General features: G+C 40.0%; 1 protein-coding gene across 6 annotated transcripts in view; it reads left to right on the top strand.

Moving 5' to 3' along the window:
* The window catches only part of sdsl (serine dehydratase-like), a 73,264-nt gene that overhangs the window by 36,562 nt on the left and 15,458 nt on the right, over window positions 1-21,244 (top strand). For 4 of the 6 annotated variants that reach the window (XM_043715836.1, XM_043715835.1, XM_043715833.1 and 1 more), the window contains 5 exons: window positions 3,203-3,300; window positions 4,124-4,292; window positions 4,403-4,442; window positions 10,019-10,158; window positions 20,693-20,781. In XM_043715836.1, coding sequence (XP_043571771.1) covers window positions 4,134-4,292; window positions 4,403-4,442; window positions 10,019-10,158; window positions 20,693-20,781 — 428 coding nt within the window. In that variant the 5' untranslated portion in view covers window positions 3,203-3,300; window positions 4,124-4,133. The remainder of the gene's footprint in view (window positions 1-3,202; window positions 3,301-4,123; window positions 4,293-4,402; window positions 4,443-10,018; window positions 10,159-20,692; window positions 20,782-21,244) is intronic. The other 2 variants (XM_043715837.1, XM_043715838.1) reach the window with 1 other exon arrangement.

Genomic DNA, 21,244 nt, shown 5'->3' with positions numbered 1-21,244 from the left:
GGCTGATGAGGCAGATATCCACCCATGTCCTGCATGTAGGTGATCATATCCCTGAGGAACACAAAGCTCTCAGATATCGTCCTGTTTGGTACAGCACAGGTTTGGTCGGGGGGATCACCAAGCCCAGAGCAGACCTGATCTGGTTGGTGGACACCTTAGACAGGATTTTGCAACCTGCATTCAGCCGTGAGGCTAGTCACCAATTTCTAATTTCCTCCCTCTCCCCCTTCCACTTGGAGATGAGGCTGATGATACCTTTCCTCACGGCTTCACACTTGCCACCAGCCAGAAGCACACTGTTGTACACCTCCAGCAGGTCCTGGCCAATCAGGACCCACAGAGGCAAACACAACTTGGCTGGTAAGACGTTGTCTCTGGGAGTTTTATTCTTTTCTAAGGACTCAAGGACCATGGTCAGCTCATCCAGAGAGAACAGCTGGTGCAGCCTCTCCCACGTGCTGTTGTCTGAAACCTGAGATAGAGGACAGGAATGTCTCGGAGGCTGCGCTGTCTGCGGGCTGTCTGTCGTACAGAGTGGAGTTAAAGGATTTTCTGATCCTCAGGATGTCAGACTAAGATGATTTTACTGAGACATCTTCTCCATTCAGGCTGCTCTCTGTGCACCTTCTCGAAGAGCAAACGTGAGCATGTGTCATCCTATGGATCGTGGATTGGAAGATTGGCTTGGAGGCCTCCGAGGGAAAGAACAAAGTTTGCTGACTCTTCATCTCCTGGAAATCTTCCTTGATATCATCCCATTGTCTGCAGAGGAGAAGATTCTACATGCTTTTTTTGGAGTTTGGACCATTTCTTCCCCCCCCCCCGCCTCTCTTTCTCTCACCTTCTGAGTACCTTTACGATAAAGAACTGCTTGATGATCCCCCTTGACTGCTTCCCACCAGTTTGCTGGCCATCAGTAGTTATATGGCTGTTGCAGCTCGAGGAAAATCTGTCTGTGTGCTTCATTTGTTGTTATCTTATTTCAAGATAACAATAGTACATTCAGCGTTACTGCTGTTCAAGAATATATTTTGCATCAGTGGAGTTCATATATGAATGCTTCCTGCGATATTCTTCTTTGTTTGAATACCAGAGTCAGCATCTGCTTAAAACAATGTGCAGAGAAATGTGATATCGGTGTGATGCTCATTCACAAACTTCCTTGTTGCAAGACATATCATAAATGCAAAAGGATTTGAAGTTTTAAAGATAATGTACACTTTATTCCTTTTTGCACACTTTTTTTCAGATTTCTTACCCCTCCACCCTCACCTACTGCATGCCAAATTCTGTGTAAGAAGATAGGAATGGAGTAATATTTGATCATGAGAAATATATTTAACCAACTCCAAGTGCCATATTGCCTTTGTTCTTTTGAAAACTCCTCAAGCCCTTTGATGGCACTGACAAGCAGCACAAAGTCAGATATTTTCTGTTAAGTCGTGAAGCTATGACTTGCCATGCAGTGTTGAGAGCAAATGTTCAGCACTACTGAAGGGGTGCTGTGCTGTCCTCCTGGAGTTACACTCTTTCAGAGAAAATGTTTAACGCTGTGTGTTCTTTTGGAAGTCAATGATTATGGGATAGTTTTTCAAAGAAGGGCAGAGGAGCTTTTTCCAGAGTCCTAGGCAACATGTATCCTTTTTCTCACAACTAAAATATATTGTGGCGGTTGTGGAATCTTGCCATGCACAAACTGGCTGCCACGTTTCCTATATTGCAATACTGACAACATTTTAAAGATATTTAATTGGCTGATACTGTTGTGATGTATTGAGGTGCTTTGCATTTTTGGGGAGGGGCAATGTTGTATTTTAGTTAAAACTTTAAATACAGTCTAATTTCTCTGGTGACATGGATGTAAAAGGTAGTAAGGTATTGATCACAAGTGATTACCTGTGTTCTGGCTGCTGTTTCTTCTTCAGTGCTAGCTATGGCTTGGTTGGTAACACTCTCACCTCAAGTACTTTGTGAGTCTGAGAATCAAAGCTGAGGGACTCCTGCATTGTTAGAAGTATTATTTTTTGAATGTATCATTGAGATAAGTTCCCTTTTGCTGAGGCACATGGATTACTGATTCCACATCATTGTTTTGAAGAAGAACAGGGAGTTATCCCACTGGAGAAAGTGAGGACTGCAAATGCTGGTGATTAGAGTCGAGAATGTGGTGCTGGAAAAGCACAGCCAGCCAGGCAGCATCCTAGAAACAGGAGAGTTTCAGGCATAAGCCCTTCATCAGGAATGAGGTTTGTGGGCCAAGGGGGCTGGGAGATAAATGGGAGGGGGAGTGAGGCCGGGGGAAGGTAGCTGAGAGTGCAATAGGTAGATGAAGGTGGGGAATGAAGGTGGTAGGTTGGAGAGGAGGGTGGAGCGGATAGGTGGGTAGGAAGATGAGCAGTGTAAGAGGGCTGGGCTGAGTTGGAAGGTTGGATCTGGGATGGTGGGGGAAGGGTAAGTGAGGAAACTGGTGAAATCCACATTGATTCCATGTGGTTGGAAGTTCCCGAGGCAGTAGTTGAGGCGTTCTTCCTCCAGGCGGAAGGCGGTAAGAGTTTGATGATGGAGGAGGCTCTGGACCTGCATGTCCTTGGGGTTTGGGAGGGGGAGTTAAAGTGTTCAGCCACAGGGCGGTGGGGTTACTTCATGCATGTGTCCCAGAGATAGTCTCTGAAGCGTTCCGCAAGTAGGCTTCCGCAAGTGGATTTCACCAGTTTCCTCATTTCCCCATCCCCCACCTTATCTCAGATCTCTGGACCTGTCCTACCTGTCCATCTTCCTTCCCACCCATCCACTCCACCATCCTCTCCGACCTATCACCTTCACCCCCACCTTCACCTACCTATCGCACACTCAGCTACCTTCTCCCAGCCCCCTTGGCCCACAGGCCTCATTCCTTACGAAGGGCTTATTCCCGAAACATTGATTCTCCTGCTCCTCGGATGCTGCCTGACCGGCTGTACTTTTCCAGCACCACACTCTCGACTGTGATCCCTCGTGTTCCAGCCGGTATTTATTCCTCAATCACCAACACAATAAAGAGGTTATGTGGTCATCATCACATTACTATTTGTGGATGTTTGTGTCTAAATTGTCATTTCCTATGTAATAACAGCGACTACATTTCAAAAGTGTTTGGCTGTAAAATTATTTGAGGCATCCATGAAAGACACGATATAAATAAATGCTTTTTCTTCTTTCTCAGTGAGCACTACCAAAAGCAGCTTATTTGACCCATTGGACAGGAAATCATATTAAAATAACTTCAAAGTGAATGCAAATGGCTTTGATATTGCCTTCAAGGTGTGTTGCAGATTAAATATTAGAACACTATTTACCAGCTCTATATTCACTGGGTGCATTGTATATTTCCTTGCCTGCTCTTTGACAACAATTGAGATAATGATGGAGATGAAGGAAGCTTGCATGTACTTTTTTGCAACTATATTAACAGTATACACTATAATGTTAAATAAAATTAGCAAATGTTAAAACATTGAATCTACACTTTAGCTATAATGCCGTGATGTAATACAAAGTTAAGCTCATGTATGTGGCCAAGATGAGCAACATGAAATTTTCAGCATAGTTCACTGTAGCTGTTTGCAGTTAACTTGTTAATCAGCCATCCTCACTTTATTATTATTTTCTTTGTGATGTCAATAATGGTTTGTAATCATGTTGTGCTTTGTAACAGCATTGTCTTATCACTAATGTATTTGTTCTTGAAGAAATAGATCGTTCACCATTGTTGCATTGTCTCATCTAATGTACAGTATGTATTCTACAGCCATATACCTTTGTGAGACTGTGCTGAGTTCATTTCCTGTGCCAGATATAAGGGAGGAAAGTATAATCTTTGTAGCTGGGAAAGCAATATGCAAATACATAAAGTTAAAGTTAAAAATCAACAACACCAGGTTATAGTCCAACAGGTTTAATTGGAAGCACACAGTTGGACTATAACCTGGTGTTGTTGATTTTTAATTTTGTACACCCCAGTCCAACACCGACATCTCCGAAACATAAAGTTAAGGTTGACTTAAGAGAAGAGAAGGAATAAAAATAAAGAGAAAGGGTACTTTTTTTAAAGAAATAAAACTAATTCATTCATTTTAATCTTTAGTTGATAGACAATGGCTATGACAGATCGAAAAAGCTTTCATATCAACACACCACTTAATGAGAGTCTCTCGCTCTCTAAGGTGGCAGGGACAACAGTTTACATCAAACTTGACAACGTACAGCCAACTGGCTCCTTTAAGATAAGAGGAATTGGGCATTTCTGTATAAAGGTAAGCAGCAGGAAAATATGTAAGTTCGTTTTTGTTTCATACTAATGTTACTTAGAATTTATAATCATGTCCACCATGCAAAAATAAAAACCTGTATATCACTCTTTCAGGCTGCGGAGAAAGGCTGCAAACATTTTGTATGCTCTTCAGGTCAGTAACAATTAACTGGTGAGCCCTTCAGTTTGGTAATTGCACTAAGGCTTGTTAACATGATTCAAATTAATTTGAGTACAGTCTGATTTGAAAATTTATTTGGAATAGTTTATGTGGATGTTGTGATTAGTGGTATTCAAACTGAATGCCAAAGAGTGTGTTTAGTATTTGATAAGATTTTCTGATTGTATAAACGTCATAGCTTGGATTCAGCCTGAGAGAATGGGAAGTCGAAAATAAAACAGGTCTAAAATAGGGCGGCACAGTGGCTCAGTGGTTAGCACTGCTGCCTCACAGCACCAGGGACCCAGGTTTGATTCTGGCCTTGGGCAACTGTCTGTGTGGAGTTTGCACATTCTCCCCATGTCTACGTGGGTTTCCTCCGGGTGCTCCGGTTTCCTCCCACAGTCCAAAGGTGTGCAGGTCAGGTGAATTGGCCATTCTAAATTGCCCATAGTGTTAGGTGCATCAGTCAGAGGGAAATGGGTCTGGGTGGGTTACTCTTCGGAGGGTCAATGTGGACTTGTTGGGCTGAAGGGCCTGTTTCCACACTATAGGGAATCTAATCTAATCTAAAAGCAATTAACCAATTCTGCATGTGATCATGTGCAAAATATAATGGTGGTAAGCATATAAACTAAAAGACTTGCTCAAATCCTTATCCACCAAGGTTTGCGTGGAGGGGAGGACATTAACTCTGAGTTAAGTCACTTAAGTTCAAATTTGCAGTGGAATTCTGAAGTGGAATTAATGGTTAATCTACATTATTTTTGTGAAAAGCAAGTACATTTGGAGCTGGGTAAATCCTGATGGAAAAACATTCCTGATTGAGTAAACTTAAAGCTCATCCAAAAGTAGTTGCTATGTCCTAATTCAACCAAATCCTTTTTGACTGTTACTCCTGTCCTCATTGACCTACACTGATTCCAGGTTAAGTATCTCCTTTATTTTAAAACTCTCGTTTTTTTTGTTTGAAATGCCTTCATGATCTTGTTTCTCTCCTGCTGTCCCACGATTCTCTGAGCGTCTCTGTTCCTCTAAATATTGCCTTATGTGCATCTCTGACTTTAATCACTCTATCAATAGTAACAGTATCTTCAGCTGATCAGGCCTTTCCTAATGCTCTACCCTTCCAATTCTCTTTAAGTCAATCCTTAAAACCCACTACTTTTTGTCCAAATGTCTGCTTATGAGACACGACCTTTACTTTATTGCTCTTGTGGTATTATGTTTCATAAGAGTTATTTATAGTGTAAGTTATTAGCATAATAATGAATCCAACTTTTAACCTAGAATCCATTCAGCTATTGTAAATGAGAAAGTGAAACCTACTGTGACTTGAATAGTCCTCCATTCACTGATGCTATATATATATATATTAACACTGGTGACTTGGTGTTTCTGTGTAACGGATCCTATCCCTTCAATGCACTTCAGTGCAGTAATGAAAACAACAAAGTGCTTGAATAAAATTGATTCAATTTATTTGCTAAATTGCAAGTGTAAATAAATTTCAAATCACTACATTCTGGCCTTTGGAACCTTGTAAATGAGATTACTGTTTAGAGTTTACTCCTGGAGACAAACAACGCAAAATTGGCATCAATGGAACAATGCACCCAGAAAGGCAAGATTGTTATGAAGTAAGATATATTCTTATGGCTCTCTATATCTCTGTGACTCTGCCTTTTAAAACAATTGTAGGAATACAGATTTTTTTTCTCATAATTTATTAGCCACAAGAGTCTATACTGCATGATGCAGAGTCTGCAAATCAAATGGGAGGTCTTGAATTCAATTGTTTCTCCAGTAAGTATCAGCTAGGAAAAACATTACAGATATTCTTATTCCTATTGTCACTTGACACCACGAAACTTCCAACACAAATCACTTGACTGTGATTTGCAGTGAAAATCTAGAGCAATTTTTTTCCCGACTCCTTAAATGTTGACGTTAAGACAAATTAAATGCTGATGGCAGTTTCCCCTGACTGAAGAATCTAAAATCTGGGATCTATGTTCTCAGGAGAAGGGATTGACCATTTGAATTGAGGTGAAGAATGCTTTGTGTTTGGAGCCCTATGAATCTTTGAAATTCTCTGGCTCATAAGGCAATGGATGCACAGTACTAGAGTAGTTCAAGAATGAGATCGTCAGATTTTTGGACATGAAGGAAAACAAGGGATAAGGAAATGGAGAGCAACGTGGGGTTAGTATCAAATTAGCAATGACATTATTCACTGGATGATTAGTCTTCAGGGTCCACATCACAAAGTTCTGCTCCTATTCCTTATGTTCAACACTCCATTGTTGCTTAATTATCACTACAAAGATAAATGTGGGTGAAGAAATTCAGCTGCTCATATTAGGTTCTCAGAAATAGAGCAGGAGGAGGCTATATACCCCTCATGACTTTGCTCCATCATTCGATAAAATTCTAATTTTTTCAGATCAACCCCACTTTCCCTATTGACATTCCTGTATACTCCAAGTTAACAAATCAGGTAACTAATCCCAACTATGAATATACATAATGGTAGACCTCTGGAGTCAAAAATTCCAATGATGCACGGTGAGTGAATCAGTTTCTCTGCATTTTATTCCTCACTGGCCAGCTGAGACTTCTTGCTCTGGACTCTTCAGTCAGGTGAAGCAACCTCTCAGCATCCTGTCAAAAATTTATGTGTTTCACCTCTCAATTTCCTAAACTCCAAACAAAATGGCCCATTCTTCTCAACCTGTCTTATTAGGACAGTACAGTCATTCCAGGAATTAGTCCAATAAATCTTTGTTGCATTCCAAGTAAGGCAAGTACATTATTTTGTTGATATGGCAACCAAACCAGTAGTCAGGTGTGGTCTCACTCAGCCCCAAAATGGCACCAAGTTTTCCTTATTCTTGAATTCCAACCCTCTTGCAGTAGAAGCTGACATTCCATTCACCTTTCCAATTACTTGCTGAGAAATTTTCAATCTTTTGTATACAGTAGAAGAGAATCCAAATTTATTGTGTTCATTGTAGAGTACAAGTGACAATAAATTATTCATTCATCAAACTTCTCTGAACATCAGTATTTAATAGTTCCTCATAATTAAAAAATACTGTTCTTATATTCTTCCTACCAAGGTGAATACCTTCACATTTGCGCACATTGTACTCCTTCTGCCAGAGAAATACAGAAAAATAGGAACAGGAGTAGGCCATTTGACCCTTCAGTATTCTCTGCCATTTGTTATGATCGTGACTGATCATCCAACTTAAAAGTCCTAGCACTGATTCCTGCAGTATCCCACTCGTCAGTGTCTGGCATTTTCAAAAAGACCCATTTATTCCTACTCTTTGTTTCCTATCTGCTAACCAATGTACTATCAATCTCAATATACAATCCTATGTGCTTTAATTTTGCACATTAATATTTTATGAAAGCCTTCTGAAAGTTCAAAGAAACTACATCCATTGGCTTCCCTTTATCAACTCGAGGAATTTCAGTAGATTTGTCAAGTCATTTTGTTGCCCAATTGTTTAGCCCAATCCACATCGTTTGCAGCCTTTGTGACCGTTTCAATTCACTTTCCCATAATTGTTACTTTAAGAACACCTCAGGTCCCTCTTTGCCTTTCTTCAGTGCTGATTAATTTGAACTAAATTCCATCTAATTTGTTGCTAATGACTTGGTTTTCAGTCTCTCCAGCTAAGTTATCATGTAGAGTTCCCAAATCCAATGTCATCAGTTGTGAATGCCTGAACAAGCATGTGATTCATTTTATAATTCAGTCTTTCTTTGGATTTGTGTGTCATTGACAAGTCAGGGTTTGTTGCCCTTCATAGAATCGTAGAATCCCCGTAGTTTGGAAGCAGGCTATTCGGCCCTTTGAGTCCACACTGGCCTTCCGAAGAGTATTCCACCCAGACCCAGACCACTACCGTATCCCTATAACCCTGCATTTCCCCTGGCTAATCCACCTAGCCTGCACATCCCTGGGCTGTGGAAATCCACAGATGGAAAGAACCCACGAAGAGAATGTGCGAATTCCACACAGCCAGTCGCTCGAGGCTGGAATCAAATCCGGGACCCTGGTACTGTGAGGAAGAATTGCTAACCACTGAGTTACCATGCTGCTTCCTAACTGTCTTTGAGAAGGCGCTGGTGAGTATTGGAAGGTTTTAATCAAATTCTAGGAATGTGGTGTTTGAATGCTTCATAGTTTGACAGAATGTAGTGATCTTTTTAACAGGTTAATGAGCAAGGAAATGGGAAACAGTGCAACTTTCATTCCTGGAACAAAGGAATTTGCTGATGCTTTTAAAAAGTGATGACAATTTTCTTTTCTCTCCTGAAGCTAATGTCTCTAGCTGGCTGATAACATATATAAATATAACAAGTGAATTCCAGCCATTTTTCTGAAACCTTGTTCTTGAAAAGAAGTGTTTCATTTATCACCCATCCTTAATTTCCTTGACCAGTCCTGAACCACTGTGCTGCTGTGGGAATAGTGCTGTTGGATAAGAAATTCCAGAAATGATGAAGTTGCAGTGATAACATATTATCCAAGCTAAGGTAGAATGTGACTCAGGGGGAAAAGTGAGGTGATATGTTCCTGCTGCTTTACTTCTTGCTGCAGGAGTTAACTTTTGAGGAATTTTAGCATCATCACTATCAATCCAGATAGCTGAGCATATGTAGCTGGAGACTAGGTTCAAACCTGGTCTGTAAGAAGGCACCTGGCGTGTTGGCTTTCATTAGCAGGGGATTGAGTTTTAAGAGCTGCAAAGTTGTGCTGCAGCTCTGTGAAGCCCTGATTATCCACACTTGGAATATTGTTTTCAGATCTGGTCGCCTCTTTATAAGAAGCTTGTGGAAGGTATAGAGAGGATGCAGAGGAGATTTACCAAGATGTTGCCTGGACTGAAGGGTATGTCTTATGAAGAAAGGTTGAGGGAGCTAGGGCTTTTCTCATTGGAGCGAAGAAGAATGAGAGGTGACTTGACAGAGTTATACAAGATGATGAGAGGCATAGATAGAGTGGATAGCCAGAGACTTTTTCCCAGAGCGGAAATGCTATCACAAGGGTGCATAATTTTATGTTGATTGGAGAAGGTTTGGGGGAATTTCAGAGGTAGGTTCTTTATGCAGAGAGTAGTGGGTACATGAAATGCACTGCCAGCGGTGGTAATAGAGTCAAGTACATTAGGGGTATTTAACTGACTCTTGGACAGGCACATGGATGATTGTAAAATGAAGAGTATGTTTGTTAGTTTGACCGTAGAGTAGGATAAAAGGTCGGCACAACATCAAGGGCTAAAGGGCCTGTACTGTGCTGCATCGTTCCATGTTCTATGTTTGTAACATTTAGTTCCATACTGGGGAAGAATGTTTACTGGTTCAGCCAAATTACCTTTTTTGTCAAATTTTCACACCATACTCATCAGTTGAGCTTCGACAAATAATAGCTTCAAACATCAATAGCAAAAAGCTTTTTTGAACTCTTTATAAAAAGCCACCATGTGTTAATTTGGTGAAGCCCACCAGTTATCAGTGTTGTTCTAATAGTTGTAGCTGTTTTGACCTTGCAGGAGGGAACGCCGGCCTCGCTGCTGCCTTTGCTGCTCAGAAGCTCCAGATTCCTGCCACCATTCTGGTTCCCAGTAGCACACCAGCATTTACCGTTCAGAAATTGAAAGATCACGGAGCATTTGTGGAAGTCGTTGGTAAGGTGTGTCCTTGTCAGAATGTTTTGTGAGGCTGCATCTATCATCTGGGTGGGTGAGGAACTGACTGGGAGGTACGGAGGGGGGGAAGATGTGTGAGGTACTATTTCACAAATATGGTGGCTGGGTTTGTAAATATTATCCACGCTGGGATGCTGATATGTCAGGCATGGCTCACTTGATAACTCTTTGAGTCGCAAGGTTATTGGTTCAAGCCTCATTCTAGGTCTTGAGCACAAAGACCAAGGCTGCCACTTCAGCATAATACAACACCGTCAGAAATGCCACCTTTCAAGTGAGGTGTTAAACCAAGGCGTCAGCTATTCTCTGTGGTGACCCTAAAAAGATCCATCGCTCTATTTCAAAGTACAGCGGAGGTGTTATCCATGCTATCCTGGCCAATATTTATTCCTCAGTAACATCTCAAGATTAACATATGTTGTTTGTGGGAGCATGCTGAGCACAAATTGGCTGCTGTGTTTCCTTTATTACAAAAGTGAATACATTGCAAAAGTATACCTTGGCAGTAAAGAATTTTGGGGTGTCATGAAGTTGTGAAAGATGCTATATGATTGTAAGTCCTAATTTGTGGATCTTGCAGTTTCAAACAAATTCTCAAAGCTAGGAGCATTCTATTTGTTGGATAAGTAAAATGATGTGTGCAGTCTAATCCCAAATTTGTGGTAGGTTATGTTGTATCAAATCAGAAGCAAACTTGATGAGGAGGAATAGACGTCTGACTTACTGAAGCAGTCCATGTTAAACTGCAAAATGATTTGGACAATATCCAGGGTTAGGATGACAAGTGGCAACAATCACTTGTATTTTTGTAAATATGACAAAATATCACCAAGGTGCTCAACATTTAATGATACAACTAATATTTAGACAATGCAAAGGCTAGGTAATGACAAACTCGACAAGAGAGAAACTAAACAGACTCGCTTTCACATTAATGGCAATACCATCACCAAATCTTCGCTATCAATAACCTGGAGGTCAGCAAGAATCTGAAACAAAGCAGCCTGCCCATATGAGCTTCCTCTACCAACAATGTAACAATGTCTGCCACCTACAATACCTCACCAGGACTCCATCTTAAGCAACATATTCCAAAATCAGGCTTCAATCTAGGAGGACATGGACATTTGAACATATGAACTAAAAGCTGGAGCAGGCTATCCAGTCCCTCAAGCTAACCATGCTATTCACAAAATCATGGCTGATTTGATTAAAATTTCAAACCCACAATCCAACCAACCCCTGATAAATTTTCACCCCCTTGCTTAACAAGAATCTATCCACTACAGTCATCTTTTCAAGAAGAGAGTTCCAAAGGCCCTCAAAGAAATAAAAAAGGGCCTCACTTCTGTTGTAAGTGGCTGACCCCTGACTTTTAGCGGTGACTTCTATGTCTGCCAAAAGATAAAATATCCTTTCTGCATTCACCCAATCAAGACCCCTTGAGACCCTTGATGTTTAAATCAAGTTGCCTCTTACTTTTCTAAACTACAATGGTCTCAAGCCGAGCTTGTTTAACTTTTCTTCATAAGACAACCAACCAAAATGTTTCTGAACTGCTTCCACTGCATTGATGTCTTCCCTTAAATAAGATGATCAATATTGTGGACAGCAATCCAAATGTGGCCTCACAGTGCTTGAAGCATTACCTTCCTAATTTTGTATTCAATTCCCTGTACAATTAATGGCAACATTCTCTTAGCTTTCCAGATTATTTGCCTGACTATTTCCTGAAATGACAAATAATCAGGAAAGCTAAGAGAATGTTGCCATTAATTGCCTGTTGTGATTCAAGCACGAGGACACCAAGAGTAACAGCTACAAGAGAACACCATCACTTGCAGGTTCCCCTTCGAGTCACTCACCATCCTGACTTGGAACTATACCACGATTCCTTCACCGTTACTGGGTCAAAATCCTGGGACTTGCATCCTAACAGGATTTTGGGTATCCCTTTATCAGATAGACTGCAGTTGTTAAAGAAGTACCATCTTCACATGGGAAATGAGGACTTGGCAATAAATGTTGGCCCAATCAGCAACGCCCATACTCCATGAAAGATAAAAAAGAAAACTGGTACACTGAATGCATTATTTCTGCTAAACGTTCTGCATGATCTAGAAGAATCGATTCCATTTGATCAATATCAAATTTCTCCATGATTATATAAAATAACCACAAATGTTATTTTTTAAAGCTTGTTTATTATATTTCAGCATTCATCTGAAACCCATCTGTTTGGCCCAAAATATACTTTGCTATCATTAATGATGTCTTGCATTTATGTTAAGGGAGGAAAATTCAAAGGCAATGTGAAGTGTGCATTTTTTACAGAGAGTGTTGGGGGCCTGGCACATGCTGCCAGGGTTTCAGGTAGGGACAGATATAATAGGGGCATTGAAGGGACTTCTATATCAGCACATGAATAAGCAAGGAGTGGAGAGATAGGGACCATGAACAGGCAGAAAGGATTAGTTTAATTAGGCATCATGTTCAGCAAACCATCATGGATCAAAGGGCCTGTTCCTGTGCTGTACTGTTCTATATTCCATCTCTTGGTTTATGTCAGAAATATTTGCCTGAGTAAAGGCACTTTGTGCATTCGTGAAAATATCTCCAAGTGTGGCCCTGTGCCATTTGTATTCATAGTAAGAAGAGCATTTCAGAATGTCTGAATGCAAAAGAAACTTATTGAAAGATGAATGAAATAAATAGTAATTTATTAATTCTCTGCAGACCTTGGAACAAGCAGTGTTGTTTCTCTCGTTCCGTACATTGCTCTCGGTAGTTTAGCTAAACAGCTGTGCCAGCAGTCTGAGGCATTTCAAAAGCACTCTAAAGTTAGTGGCTTGAAACAGCCAGCTCAGATTCAATGAGTCTGCTGTTAAATCTGCTGAGACCTGCTGTTAGCCACAATTCCAATTCAGATGATGCTCAGCATTGGTTCACAGGAGCCCTGCCCACTGTATTCATTGGGTTTCTCTGTCTTTGCCTCTCCATTTGGTTAGCTTTGAATTTTCTGGCTCATTGAACTGAATGAACCGTTCATGTCACTCAGAGTTTTGCCTGATTTAGGCAGATATTAACCATGTACAGTCTATTCCCAAGATGATATGCCTGAGAAATGTTATGCAAATGATAGCCACTTCAGTGGGATAAAAACAAACATAAAAGTGACATTTTGGTAAAAATGGACATGGAGCAAGTGTTGATAAGAAGAAAGAGGCTTGCTAGAAAGAAAATGAGAATATATTGACTGTCACTGTTTTACTTCAGTTTATTTTTAGTAATGCCTGCGAGGATTCAATACTGAGTCGTCTCTGTCCATCTGTTTGTCACTGTGTTTGAAATGGATTAGAATAACTTGCCTATTTCGTGAAGAATTGGCTTAAAGCTTGCAACAGGGAAATGTTAAATCTCTGCTGATCTTGATTTTGGGTGTTCTCTGTCTCTGTTAGCACAGTAGCTGTTGGGGCTGTGAGTAGAGGCTCTTGTGACAGCCCTATACTATGTGGGTTAAGAAACAGACCTATAGACCACCAAGTAGGCCAGATTGAGATAGAATAGAGTGAGAATAGAGAGAAGATGGGAGTTCACTTATAGGAAATCTATTTAGTCCAGATTCAGACTTCTGAACTATTACCCACCAAATTTGAAATACTAATATAGATAATACAAAGACAGAGAAACTATTCTATGCATTATAAATGCCACTGAGAATATTATGACAGCTAATCAAGAGGACACATAAGAAATAAATTGATTTGCACACAATGATGCATTTTATGACTCCTTGTGGGGCAAGGTACAAGAAATATATCACATGTGCATCACAAAATCTTGGTCCAGCTGCTAACGGTTTTCTAGTGCGATGCTCAGCAAATCCATTTTTAACTGTCAACTGTAGTTTTATAGAGTTCAGCACTTTCAGGGAAGTGCCAATACATCTACGTTCTAAATCCAAAATACAGAGGGGGGAGTGGTCAGTTGTATTATCTTTGAAGTACATCTTCGCTCTTGGTACCAGAAAACTTTGCAAGTCACGACTTTGACTTTTGGTTCTGGCTGCATGATTGTCCCTGATGGATTCGGAAGGTGCATGGAATATTGAAATTTTGCCTGTGGTCTGATGGTTACCATGCTGTCAATGCTCTGTTGCTTTTCCAATTAACATGCCTATCCACCAGGCCGCTCTTTTGACCTTGCTCCTCCTTCGACCTTGAACTCTGTACCACCAGAAGCAAGAATTCCACCTCATTTAATCTCCATTACTGCCACTGACTTTTGCAATAGTGCTATGAAGTAAATACATCAATGGTTTCAGATAATTTGAAGGGAGGTTCAATTTTAGGGTTAGGTTTTAACCCTTTCAATGTGACACTGCTGAGTGCTCAACTATCTGTGGCTTTTCTCCATGCCGTAGATGTGGTATGACTTTGAATGTTGAGATTATCATAATAGGCTGTGTAGTTGCAAATCAATGCACCTAAGTTCCATGACAACAACTCTTATTCAAATAAATGACCTGCCATATTTTTGCAAACTGGCACATTTTGTTGCAAATGTAATGAGATAGTAAGAAATGACAACATTAAAGTACATAATAAATCATGGATGAAATCTAACTTTCACTCCATGTATGGTATCACTCTTTGAGAGTTTAGCATTGTTAGAATCAATCATTTGGTTGCACATTATCATTGATAGTCATGGGTATCACCCATGCAACATTTACACAACATAAAGAGAGGAGAGGCAAAGCAGAGGCAAACAAAGCCAACCTACTTGGGCTCAGTTTAGTTGTGCTCGAAGAATATTTGATAAAAGTCACAGTGAGTGGGAGCCATTTCCTTCTTATTTAAAGGAGATGAAGAGTCCACAGAGCAATTGATTATTTGGCAGTGGCCACATAAGCCAGTGATTGTGAGACACTCTAGTCTCAATTTGAGCTGTTGTTTATTGGGAGGGGAATGGGATGTTAAAATACAGATGTTTTGCTATAGCTGTACAGGGAGAAAGTGAGGTCTGCAGACGCTGGAGATCAAAGCTGAAACTTTATTGCTGGAACAGCACAGCAGGTCAGGCAGCATCTAGGGAACAGAAGATTCGACGTTTCGGGCACATGCCCTTCTTCAGGATAGGGCATGTGCCCGAAACGTCGAATCTTCTGTTCCCTAGATGCTGCCTGACCTGCTGTGCTGTTCCAGCAATAAAGTTTCAGCTATAGCTGTACAGGGCATTGGTGAGATCTGGTATGCTGCATATAGTTTCAGCCTCGTTATTTGAGAAAGAACATAAATGTAAATACATTAGAAGTAGATATCTGTGATGAGGGTGTATTATTTTATGAGGCTAGGCCTGTATCTGTTGGTATTTAGAAGAATGAGATGAGATCTTCATTGAAACATTAAAATATGCTGAGGGGACTTGACAAGGCAAATGCTGAAAAGATTTTTCTCATTGTTGAGGAACTGGTGGGTACAGATTAAATATAAAGAATCTTACAATTAATATGGAAACTTGAAGAAATATTTGCTTGAGGGTCATTTGTCTCTGGAACTTGCTGCCCCAGAGAGCAGTGAAGACAGGTTTGTTAAATTTTTTTTAAGGTAGAGGTGAATAGATCCTTGCTTGATTAGTTAGGGAGTAGACAGGCAGGAGCTGGAAGAACACAGCAAGCCAATCAGCATCAGGAGGTGGAGAAGTCAATATTTCGGGTACAAACCTTCTTCGGGTTCATCCAGCCTCCTGCCTGTCTACTTTAGATTCCAGCATCTGCAGTTTTTGTTTTGTCTCTGATTAGTTAGGGAGTCAGAGAGTAAGTGGGAAGGTGGAGTTGTGGCTGCAATCAGCTCAACCATAATCGTATTGAATGGCAGAGCAAATTCAAGAGGCTGAATGGCCTACTCTTGTTAGTAACTTGTATGTTCATATGTATATATGAAAAAGTATTGAAGAGGTTTCACTCTTGGGACTTCGGATTCACATCAGGAGAAACTGATGAGGCAGAAACCTCTGATCATCTGAGATGACATGGTGGCTCAGTGGTTAGCACTGCTGCCTCACAGCCCCAGACTCAGATTCAATTCCAGTCTTGGGCAACTGTCAGTGTGGAGTTTGCACATTCTCCTCATGTCTGCATGGGTTCCCTCTGGGTGCTCCGATTTCCTCCTATAGTCCAAAGGTGTACAGGTAAGGTAGATTGGCCATGCTAAACTGCTCATTGTGTCCATGGACGTGAAGGCTCGGTGGCTTAGCCAGGGGGAATGCAGAGTTACAGGGACAGGGTGAGTCTGGGTGCGATGCTTTTCGGAGGGGCAGTGTGGACTTGCTGAATGTGCTGAATGGCCTGCTCCACTTTGTAGGGATTCTATGAGATCTATGTGAAATCGCTTATGTTAAACGAATTTGCAGACAGAAATTGAATTATGTATGAGCATAGGTCCACAACACGAAAGTGGACTGCCTCCATATTGGCAGCGTCACTCTAAGTTATGGGTTTGCTTGAAAAATGGAAGACTTGATGCTGGAGGATGAACACTTGTCTAGTTGGCGTTAGGGTGGGATAAAACAGAGGGATTGTTGTCAATGTTGAAATGATTAGATTAGATTTCCTACAGTATGAAAAAAGGCACTTGGGCCCAACAAGCCAACACCGACCCTCTGAAGAGCAACCCAGCAGACCTATTCCCCTACATTTACCCCTGACTAATGTGCCTAACACAATGGGGATTTTAGCATGGCCAATTCACTAACCTGCACATCTTTGGATTGTGATGTTGAAAAAAGTATTGAACTTCTTACAGATACCAATTTATAAAAGTCTCAGAGCAATTTACAAAAAGTGCTTGACTTCACAACCATGATTGACCTGCCTCAATTTAAGTTTGGTTTTAGGACTGAATGTCCCATTTGTATAAAGTTATTTTGCATCCAAAATTCCCCAATCTCAAGCTAGAATATCATTGAATAAGTATACAGGTTAACATAAATAGTCGTGCTCAAAGTTGGAGGAGTATTGGCAGATGGCTGGGAGCAGATCTTGTCTTTTTGTCCAAGGATGTTTGATAGAAGGCATTGGACGGATTTTAACCATCAGCAGTCAGTGGAGATGGGAGCAGAGTATTCCCACTTATTGTTGCAGTGACAATGAACCGTTGAAAAGCCTTGGCTTCCTTTCCATTCCACTGATGAGCTATAGAAACGGCATTCTGGAGGTAGTTGGGATCAATGTGGGAACAAGAGAAATAACTGCAGTGCCTTATTCTTGTTCACTGGATTGAGGTGAAATACGCACTTGTTTAACAACAGAATAAAACAAAGCATCTTTGTAAATGCAAGACCATGTGGAACATTTTCAATTTTGGCAGAAAGCTTCTGGTAGGGGATCAGCTCCCTTTATACACCCTGCCAATTTTCATTTTCATCAAAGTCAATAAAATGGAAGAACTGGCGAGGTTCTTAACCAGGATGTTCTGCCCTAATTGAACTCCCATGAGAAAGGGCAGATAAGGATTCAGAATAATGTCTCATCTGGAAGATGGCATCTCCTGACAATTCAGTAGTGCATTTGAAAGAGATCTGAATTCACAACTTTTTGACTGAGTTAAGTTAAAACTGCAACCTTAAATGCCACATACGACACAGTCATCCAAAAGATGTAAAATATGCAAATGTATTGCTTCTCAAAATAGTCATAGGAAACCTTTATGCTTTTGTTTGATCTTGATTTATTCCTTCCAGTGTGGTGAGGAGGACATATAATTAATTCTGGTCTTCAACTTTTCATATTTCCTCATGGGTGCTGAACACTTAAACTCTTAATTTCTTTATTCAGTGTTAAGAAACAGATCTCAACTTTAAAATGAAGTGAAACCAGTTATGTTTCTGAATATGACTGTGTTCTGTGTTTCAGATGCAATCACATCAGTAACACACACTTGCAATGATGTTAAATATATGATTCCCAGTGTAATTTGTTTTAATTAAATAAAATTGAATACCACAGCTATTGCACTTGGTATTTCCAAAATTAGGCATTGCCACCAGTTCAAGGATGGGAATTGTCAATAAAGCCATTTTATGCATTTGCACCAGGGATTATTCTTATATAAAAATTAGCGTTGATGAAATCATCTTCACGTATGTCATGTGCAGGGAAGGCGTTTTACGTAAAATTATATTTTTAAAAGTCACATTTAAACACGTCATTTGCTATATTTAGGTGTTTTGAGAAGAAATCCAAAGCAGACATAACTATAGTTCTTAGATACTGTAAACTCAGCTTAAAGGCTTTCTTCTTCCAATCTGTGTACAACCTGAGATTTACAGCATTGAAACAGACCCTTTGGCCCAACTGATCCATGCTGGTGTTACATTCCACACAAACCTTCTTCCATCCTATTGCATCTAACTCCATCAACATTTTCTCCTATTTCTTACTTCCTCCTGTGTTTATGTAGCATCCATGTAAATGCAAATTAATATTTCCATCAAGCTTATGACTGTGAGTTCTGCATTTTGACCATTCCATAGATAGGAGAAAGTGAGGACTGCAGATGCTGGAGATCAGAGCTGAAAATGTGTTGCTGGAAAAGCGCAGCAGGTCAGGCAGCATCCAAGGAACAGGAGAATCGACATTTCGGACATAAGCCCTTCTTCAGGAATGACGAAGGGCTTATGCCCGAAATGTCCATTCCATAGATAAATAAGTTTCTCCTGAATTCCCAATTGAATTTATTAATGACCATCTTATATTTGTTTTCCCTTCTTTTTGTCTTCTCACACAAGTGTAAATCAATAGTCAGTGAAAGCAATTGGTTCTGACAACCTTCCCTATGCCTTTCAACTCCTGTCATTGGTTTGCATGGATGTATTCTTAACCCAGTGGAAAGACCTGACTTTCTTAACATGCTGCTGTTTGGTGTCTTTGATGATGGAATGATAGACATTCGAAGTAATTCATATGACTTTGAGTATTCAAACTGTGAGGCTTTTCAGAGTGATCTTTGACCTTTCTAGCATATGACAACAATGGGTAAGAAAATTAAAAATGCACTTTCAGCTGCTGACCAATGTTACTTCTTGCCTGGCTTTATGTTGTTGCCCATAATAAAATGTTGCTTTTTAAATCAGAAAGAGCTTTAAAAAAAACACAATGATGATATGTGAAGTTAATCTCAATGCAAAGTGAAAATGTTTGTATGTTTTCCAACTCTTCACAGTTTCTCTGAGGGCATTTACACTTAATGCTGCACTACCTCCCCATGTTAAAATACAGTATACAAAGGTTCTTGCCATTAGAAGCTGCATCAGTATTTCAAGGGATGCACCCCAAATACACGTATTGTAATCCAAGGACCAAGTGACACTCATGGAATAAATCACATTTTATGCTCAAGATAACCTTTGTTTGTACTTCAATATTAAAAATGGGTTATAGCTCTAATATTTTGATTGTAGTAAAATCTGTGCCAGGAATGGGTAGCTGGTAATGCAAAGCTGGCCAAAAGTGAATTGATTTTGCAGGGTCAAATAATTTAAATCATTAATTGCCAAGTTGTGAAAGGCATTGTAGGACTGCAAGCTCTTTCTGTAAGAAAGCAGCTTTCTTACTAAGGCACAGTGAAATTGTGATGACAAGAATGTTGTAAAGCAATAATTAATTCAGGACAAAAGGCTCCACAATGAGCTACAAAAGGGCAGCTGAATCACAAATAAATTTCATTGATATAACAGGAACAGTGCGGATGTCATGAGCTGTGTAAAGCTTCATAACCCTGGGATTTAATTGTAATCTTAGACATGACACCCATTGCTGTTCTGTTAATTTGTGCTCTATTCTTTAGCATGTTGTGTGCGGGCAGGTTGTTCAATTTGACAGCATGGCATCTGACCTGATCCTGATCTTTACTAAAAACATATTTTGAATATATATAATATATATATAAAGTGTCTTTAGAAAATAATACTCTAAAACTATCCAAAGATCTTGAATCACTTCAGCCAAATGCATTGAATGTTCTGACCGAGAGCTGTAGCTGAGTTTCTTAATTCTCCCTCCACAGACTGAGGACACTGAAGCCTGTTGTGGCACTTTGGTCAAGGAATTGAACATTGTTAATTTTTATGGTATAATGCCACAACCAGAAGAGTCACTGAGTCAACTGGCCATTCTACTTGTTTTCCTTTCAGTTTTCTTTAAGACTCCAATTAATATGTTTTTGAAGAGTGCTTGATAAAAGGAAAAAAAATCTCCCTCAAGATCATCAGTTTGAATGTTTTAGCGTGACATGCAAGTGTTTGCTTCTGTTTTGAGATTGCTGAAGACTTCCTTAGAACCAGTTCCTATGGAACTGTGGGATCATGGCTATTCAATCTGTCATGCTGAAGGGATGTTTGGACCAGTCCAAGCAAGGTGCAAACATTGTTACTGCTTTGTCTAAAGGATATAATAATGGAGAATTCCTTGATAAATAATACTCAGTACTAATCTGTCTTCTTAAAATGCTTTGCTAGGTTTGGGATGATGCTAACAAGAAAGCATTAAAACTATCTGAAAATGACGGCTGGGTGTACGTTTCACCTTTCAACCATCCACTGGTTTGGTAAGGATTCATCAAAAAAGTCAGAAAATTTAATTCACTTAAATAATAAGAAAGGTGATGGAACAACCAATCAAAATTATTGTTTGTTTAATTTTTTTGCCTTGCCCTCTTAAATGATTGACTAAGATTCAATTCAAAAGGCTTTGAAGAATATTGAAGTTGAAGATAATATTTATTTTGACAGCATTTTTCTAATCGTGTAGTGAAAGAAAGATACAAATATGATTTTTTTATCAGTTTTGTCATAGAGTCGTAGAGATGTACAGCACGGAAACAAACCCTTTGGTCCAACTCGTCCATGCCGACCAGATATCCTAAATTAATCTAGTCCCATTTGCCAGCATTTGGCCCATATCCCTCTAAATCCTTCCTACTCATCCAGATGTCTTTTGAATGGTCCAAATGTACCAGCCTTCACCACTTCCTCTGGCAGCTCATTTCAAACATGCACCACCCTCTGCGT

The sequence above is a fragment of the Chiloscyllium plagiosum genome, chromosome 25, assembly GCF_004010195.1.
Source record: "Chiloscyllium plagiosum isolate BGI_BamShark_2017 chromosome 25, ASM401019v2, whole genome shotgun sequence".
Lineage (NCBI taxonomy): Eukaryota > Metazoa > Chordata > Chondrichthyes > Orectolobiformes > Hemiscylliidae > Chiloscyllium > Chiloscyllium plagiosum.
This window is presented reverse-complemented; position numbering and strand designations above follow the sequence as displayed.